This window comes from Nelumbo lutea, chromosome 3 (genome assembly GCF_056320005.1).
Source record: "Nelumbo lutea isolate HS-2025 chromosome 3, American lotus-T2T, whole genome shotgun sequence".
Lineage (NCBI taxonomy): Eukaryota > Viridiplantae > Streptophyta > Magnoliopsida > Proteales > Nelumbonaceae > Nelumbo > Nelumbo lutea.
In genome coordinates, this window is record NC_142686.1 from 68,052,591 (window position 1) to 68,060,707 (window position 8,117).

Sequence of the window (8,117 nt, forward strand, 5' to 3'; positions counted from 1 at the left end):
ACTATATTAGACATCAAAACTAAATGCATAAGAACCTTCATTCTTAAACTTATAAGCATTATAAGATAGTAGATGGGCATATGAGTTTGACAGTCTAGATATAGTATGTATATACTCAAAATATTTAATTAGGTTCAGAGTGGAACCACTAAAATTCTTCATAGACCAGCCCACCTCCATGTCTTCGATAGTTACATCTGTAATACTAGTAGAGTTGCAAAAAATCATCATATGTTTTGCTCTCAATCTCTTGGCTTTCATTAAACCATCAATTACGAACCTTCATTTAGATTGAGCTGCAACCGATTCTTCTTCTGTTTGTATAGACAGAAGATAAGTCTTCATACATTATCATAAAAATTGTACCTCCTATCAGATTCTTCTTCTTTTTGGCATCTCATATCAGTCTTATTATAATTAGAAACTTTTCAAATAACAATTGTACCTCTTACCTTTGGTAGGTGAGATAATTTAACAAGAACTTGTTGGTTGAGGTTGATGGGGACCCGAACGAGATCTTTCACCTGCATATCCTACATTCATGTCTTTATTCACACTAGCCCAAGTTGTTGATCTGCTAAGTTTGCTTCAATACCAAACAACTAACATTTCATCTTATGGACTAATTTCAGATACAACCCATCTATAAACAACCGAGTATTAGGTTATGAAAGTTAATTTAATATGGTAATGGATATCATTCAATGCAATTCATATACATGCTTGTTGTACTTTATTTTGTGCCTTGTTAAATTATGTACTAATTCATTTCTCTATATTAGTTGTAAAGAAAGACTGGGAACTAGTTTCAGCTACTCATATATTGATGCTAATAAATTTTTATTGGTCACAGGTGGTGGTGCTCTTTGGAATGTATCAAGTGATTTGGAAATGGAGCTTCAACCTACCTACAAAACTTTGTTCTTCTCGATGGAGGTGGATGCAAAAGCAATATCATACTTTTAGATGTAACATTTATTTTGATCTCTCTTAATGGCGAATAAAGATAATGTTCAGTGTTTTTTGGACAGGCATATCATATCTACTAGGGATGATTTGTTGAATTTATTTTGCTAAATTCATATGTATAGTAATTACTGTAAATACCAAAAAAATTGTCATAAGGACTATATGTTGATTAAATATTTTTGGACGATGGAGTTATTACTCACTTGCAGTGTTTTCGACAATGACGTGATTGTTAATTCCACATTAGACTATGATTCAATATTGGCTTGATGGGCTAAATGTCCAACTTGATATATATTTATGTAGATGGATGTTATGTAGGTGGATGTGATGACTTGATGGGCTAAAATGCCCAACTTCATTCACGTAATGGTCATCCGCAATTGGAACATCTGTTTCGTATGAATTAACTAATAACGAATAGTGAAATAGTGTCTATTATTATGTGTTTACCCTTTCCTTAATGGCCATTTTCCAAGGACCCCATATTATTGAAATTTACTAGGTTGGCTCATAAGACCACAAGTTGCCAAATAGCCATCTAGCAATTGATGTTGATCATTGCATCAGCTACCCCCATCTCCCAGTGGCCACGAAGAAGAGTAACTAAAAAATTTTGTTGGTAGTGCCCCATCCTGGTTATCCTAATCCCATTCAATGAAAAGAAAGCTTCGCTAGATGTTGGGGAGGAAGCGGTTGAATTCACCATAGTGGAAACAAAGGAAGGCACTATGGTGAACGAAAACTGGCTCTTAAGGTGCAACCATTTGATTATATTCCACTTTGCTGACCTCTACTGCAATAAGCAAGAAAGGTAAGCAAAAAACAAGTTTATATAGTTGAACTACAACATTGATTTCAAAAAGAAAATTAGAATTTGACATAAAAATTGTGGTCTAATTTTGGTGTTCTACAACGTGAATGTTTTTTCTTTCACTTGTTTTTGAAATTGACACATTAGCAAAAAACCAAACACTAGTTCTTGAACCTTGTCTTTATTTGGAAAAGCAAGAACAAGTTGGTTTTGTTCCAAAAACAATTCATGTTTTTGAAATTATCAAAATACTGGTTTTTAGGCAAAAACAACTCTTGGAATACAGATATTGTATAATTTATAAGATATACTTTTTAAATCTCTTAATTTTTTTAAGGCAAAAAAGATCATTCTATTAGCTTATGAACATGATGTACATGAACACTCGTATTTAGTATATAAGGCTCTTTCAGCCCTTTGACAAGTTGCATAAGCTAGAGCATGGGATGGTTGGTTCTTTTCTCTATTGACACATAATATTTGCATCCAAAAAAATACTTAACTAGTATATACTCTACAATAATGAGGCATCAGAACAAGGAAAAATAATGTTGAGTCGTTGATTTTTAGGCTGCATCATATTTAGATTCCTAATGAGGAAAAGCACAAAACTGGATAAATGGCGTTAGGCTCCTGGATTTATTTTCCTCCAGATTGATGGTTCTAAAAGTATCTTGACTTTTAAGGGATCAACCTCCATTTACTAGCATCCAAGAAGATGCAAGCTTTGAGTGACAGGTGATTCTATGTTTAATTTATACTATAGATTATGCTGCTTGCAGATTCTTGGTAACAGCTTTATGCTATCCAAATACCCATGTTATCAAATTGATGATGGGATTGAATATGCTATTACTCAGTTAAAATTAACTTTTAAGGGATCAACCCAAAAGTTGGTGCAAGTTTCTCACCTGGTGGCACAATAGGCATGTGTCTAAAGAAAGATCAAAATTAGAGGTACAAGAGGGTTCTAAAAGCTGGTGTTTTCACTGCTAATTCCAAGTTCTATTTTTAGCACAAGTTGCAAAATATTACACCACTACTTACAAAAAATACAATTACTACACAAAAAATTCAAAGTGTAAGACATTTACAGTACCAAAGACAAGACAAAAACCAGTACCTGTGCTTATAATACTTGGGAATGCATCCAACTAATCGATTGCAACTCGACAGGTGTGTCGATAGTGACCACTTTCTCCACACCGACTACAATGGATTTCCCTCCTTTCAATTGGTTGTGATTCAATTCTTCTAGTCCTAGGTCGACCAGGTTGACGTTTTTGCTTTGGTGGCAACAAGTTCACAACATTATGATTAACACCACTACTCATAAAAGAAACTGACTCATTATTGAAATCAGGCATATCTGAATTAAGCATCGCATGTATGTGTTCGGAGTAAATTGCCTGTTGAGTTTCTTTCAAATAGCACTCTTCAACAAAATCATAAATGCTTAGGCCCAATAGACCAATGGCATGACATGCATGCACACATGGCAATCCAACCATTTGCCATGCCTTACATGAACAACTTCTAGAAGTTAGGTGCACCATTTCTTGTTTTCCCTTATAGCGAATTTCAAATTCATCATCCCCACATTGTGTGTATCCTAAATTTATGGACTCTAATATGTTAAACTTAAGAAAATCCTCTATATTAGGGCCCATTGGCTGTTTATATCCCTTAGCTTCACATTACCTCCTAAATGTCAACTCTATCATTTTCAATTGAATTATGTTGACTAAGGACATGATAGGTTGTTCTCGTGCCTCTAACACCCATGCATTAAATGACTCTACAAGATTAGATGTAAGCTTATCATACCGTCTACCCTTGAATAGAGAATTTGCCCAATTTGGCAGATCACTATCCATTATCCAACCATAAATATCCAAATTTTGATTATGTATTTTACTAAGATAGAGATCAAACTTCACAGTATCCCTTGTATAAATTAATTGATTCACATAATTCTTGATTACTTCTTTTTCAGCCTTTAATAAGCGTAGACGGTGCATGCATCCCTTAAAGTTCTCCATCAAATGTCATGAACAAAAAGCATGATATTCAGAGTCAAACACAGTTTCTACTGCATGTCGAATGCTAGTGTTACGGTCAGAAACAATTACTAACTTTTGATCATCATTCAATGCAATTTTCAAATTCTCTAAAAACCAAGTCCAATCTGGAATTGACTCAGATGAAACAACTACGAACGCAACTGGAAACATTTGATTATTCGCATCATATGCATTGGCAGCTAATAATTGACCTTGATAGTTACCCTTTAAATGGGCCACATCAATGAATAGCATTGGACGATAACCAACTCGAAAGCCATGTAAGGATGAGTGAAAGGCAACAAATAATTGATTAAACCTACCTGAATCATCAACGGTAAAAGTAGCAACTGTTCCTGGATTGGTCTCAACCAACTTTTTGCATTACCAAGGAATAGGCTTATATGAATCATTTGCAGACCCATTAAGCAATTCTTTAGCTCTCTCTTTCCCCCACCCATGCTTGTTTATAAGTCAGTGAAATGGCATGATCACGACTAAAATCCTTTATTATATCTGATGGAAGATACTTAGGAGAATCATGAAGCTTTTCCAACAAAACAACACTTATGAATTTATTTGATATACGAAACTGACAACTTGATTCATCACTAGCTGAATGTGTATGTACGGGACTATACTTATACACCCTATATGTTGATCCGCCACTAACTGCACTTGCTCGAATTTTCCATCCACAAGTGTTGACAGCACATCTACATTGTATGTATTCTCTATCATTCTTTAGAAACTTATATGCAAATCTTCTAGCAATGGAAAATTTATTTAGTGCATTTTGAAAATCATCTCCACTGTCAAATGTTTGCCCTACTCCAATTATCTCATGCTCCCAAACTGCTAACAAATTGGCATGATTGTTGATGTTAAGCTCACTTATTGATTGTCTAGAAGATGTTCCCAAATCATGTACTATATGTACATGAGGACTTGGCTGAGTTTCAACATTAATTTGCTCTATGCCCTTCCTAAACACATGCACCTTTGCACTCTCATTATTATACTCCAACATATTTGAAAGGTCACGTGGCCCATTTAATGGCAAGAAGCATGTTTTGTTGAGATGTGTTGTATAATGTAAGTTCACACTATTAGCATGAACCTTCAAACCACCACACACTTCATCAAAAAATTCATTAAAATCTGTTTGACTGTCAACACGAACCCCAATTATATTATCCTCAAAAGTGCAATAACATAATAAGACCTTACGTGGAGTTGTTGTCATTTCTACACAATAAACAATATGAAAACCTTGTCATAAATCAGAATAAATACATGAACATATAAATTTAAATAAAGAGGCTATGCGATCTTGTAAATATTACGAATCATGTATCTAATTTTATCACTGTGAATTATTCAACCCATATTAATCTTTTATCCCATTTAAATAAAGACATGAACATACTCTACATTTCAGCATTTGCTTTTTCTTCAAATATGATTTCTAAGGTAGATAATTTATAAATTGGAAAGGAAAATCACTATCATCATTTCTTTTATTTCTTTAATATATAATTTATACATACTCTGTATTTTGTCAGAGACGATGCCAAATGTGCCAACCTGGTAAGCATCATCTAATTTGGTAAAAATTTACCAGGATAGAATTAAAATGACATTTGAAATATAATGGCATGCAAAAGCCATAGAAAAGAAGCAAGATCTTGTGACAATAAAGGAATATTTTGGTTTGTTGCTTGGGCTATGATAGAGGTTGTTTAGAGAAAATATGATAAGATTTTGCCATTCGGTTCTACGGGTATTAGTATGGGATTTGTGAGATTAAGGTCGGGCTTTTGGAATTGTTTATGGATTATCACCATCCTAATGAATTTTATCTTATTCTTCAACAAAAAAAAAAACAAATCTTATTGGCCCCTTCGCAAATAAGGTGTCAAATGTGCCAACCTGGTAACCATCACCTAACTTGGTAAAAATTTACCAAGATGGACTTAAAATGACTATTTTTAATATAAAGACATCCGAAAGCCTTTGGAAACAAACAATGCCTTTTGACAATAAAATAATACATTGGTTTGTATTATCGGAATGTGATGGAGGTTCTTTGGAGAAAAAAAGATTATCAGATTTTGCCAGAGATGGGGCCAAATGTGCCAACCTGGTAAGCATCATCTAACTTGGCAAAACTTTACCAGGATAAATTAAAATGACAATTTGAAATATAATGGCATGCAAAAGCCATAGAAAAGAAGCAAAATCTTGTGACAATAAAGGATTATTTTGGTTTGTTGCTTGGGCTATGATAGTGGTTGTTTAGAGAAAATATGATAAGATTTTTCCATTCGGTTCTATAGGTATTAGTATGGGATCCGTGAGAATAAGGTTGGGCTTTTGGAATTCTTTATGGATTATCACCATCCTAATATATTTTCTCCTAATGAATTTTATCTTATTCTTCAACAAAAAAAAAATTATTGGCCCCTTCGCAAATAAGGTGTCAAATGTGCCAACATAGTAACCATCACCTAACTTGGTAAAAATTTACCAAGATGGACTTAAAATGACTATTTTTAATATAAAGACATCCGAAAGCCTTTACAAACAAACAATGTCTTTTGACAATAAAATAATACCTTGGTCTGTATTATCTAACTTGGTATAACTTTACTAGGATAGAATTTGATGGAGGACGATTTGGCCCGACCCACGAAACGGCGATACGTGGACACTGACTCAACATAAGCGACAGCTCAGCATGTGGCCCAGTACAACCAAGTAACGGGCCCATAAGGCAGCTCGCTACATCGTAGCATGCAAAAGGAGGAGCTCGCCACAACGCGAGCTTTGGGTTCCCCAAGCTACCTCTAAAGAGATATTCTGAGGCAACTTTAGCTCGCGAGCTAAGAAAACCAGCTCGTCTGAGCTCCCAAGCAGACAAGTCATCTTGAGGAGCAATTCTACTAAGGGTACTCTTGAAGTATTCCAAGCTCGCTGCAAAGTAGTTCGCGAATGGGCTGCACGAGCATTCCTCAGGAAGCTTCTATCTGACAGGTCGTACCGATCAGACTACTTCACGTCCCTTATTGACAGCGTAGTCCCTATCCTTTTAACAGTTTGCACCCATGTCTCTCAGCAGGTGGAGGCGTGCCTGTCACTTTGAAGACATGTCACTCACTCGGGTGAGGAGTACGTCACAACGGCCACCTGCGCAGCCCTGGCAGGTAACGGCTGTGGCAGAGGCCCAGTGGTGGTTATGCCCGATCTAACAAGAACGCCCCTATAAAAGCCCTCAGGGTAGAAGAGAAACTTCTTCTGGAGACCTCTAATCTCTCAAGTATAGTGATAAAGCGCGACCTACACTCTTAGCTACCGACTCTTCTTTTCCTTCTTTCTTGTGTTATAACTTAAGCATCGGAGTATTCCCACCGGGTAAAATCCCTAGGAATCCTTCCTTTCCATCTTCTCAGGTGTCGTCCATTGCCAACAAGGGCCAGTCAACAACTAGCTAGGAATGCTAGGATTGTGCCGCATCATTTGGCGCCATCGGTGGGAAACGCTTCTCAAAGCCTTCCTCTAAACCTTCACAGTTCTTTCTTCTCTGAAAACTCAGCACTCATGGCTTCCTCAAGCAATGCCGGACGTAGCATGGAGATGGATAACGCCAGGGAACAACCACAGGTTCCCACAGTTTGCATTGGGTAGTTCACCATTCCCCTCTCGGTGGATGGAATCCCTAGCCTGAACATGCCATGAGCAATGGTGCCTGTGGGTGTTCCCCTTCCTCCCTCTGTTGAAATGACCTTTGCTGAGCCGACTATCATCCCTCTGGCAACTAGTCAGAACCAGCTCGATGATTTGATGTAGTGCATGCGGGCAATGCAATCCCAAGTGCAGTAGCTCCAGCAACACCAGCTTTACCAGCAACAAGTGCCGCACCACGTCTCCCAGTACCACTACCAGCAGCAATTCCCTCAGCTGCCTCAACCTCAGCTTCAACAGCCGCAGCTCCCTCCTCGGCACCCAACCTCATAGCGAGCTAGGTCTCGCCGCCAGGACGATCGCCCTTCTCGCCAAGGATAAGCCTCCCAAAACCCTCCTAAGAGCCATTCCTCCTCCCGCGGCAGACAAGAAAGACCGGCCACCCCGGTCTAGCCGCGGGCGGTTAGGTCGGGAGGACCCCAGCTCGCCAGGTCTACATCACCTTGGCAGTCGAAGTTCGAAACCCCAGTCCTGGAGAACTAGTTTGAGATCTTGGCTGCAGACTCCAAGCAAGATCCCTCTGTCCG

At 37.5% G+C, this 8,117-nt stretch overlaps 1 protein-coding gene across 1 annotated transcript; it reads right to left on the reverse strand.

Annotated features, from left to right (window-relative positions):
* Window positions 1–3,831: 3,831 nt before the first annotated feature.
* On the reverse strand, window positions 3,832–7,861 carry LOC148865423 (uncharacterized). Its single transcript, XM_088976383.1, has 3 exons — window positions 7,675–7,861; window positions 4,304–5,094; window positions 3,832–4,221 (listed from the first exon to the last, which is right to left on the reverse strand). The coding sequence occupies exons 1-3, from the start codon at window positions 7,859–7,861 to the stop codon at window positions 3,832–3,834; spliced, it is 1,368 nt and encodes a 455-aa protein (XP_088832509.1).
* Window positions 7,862–8,117: the final 256 nt, after the last annotated feature.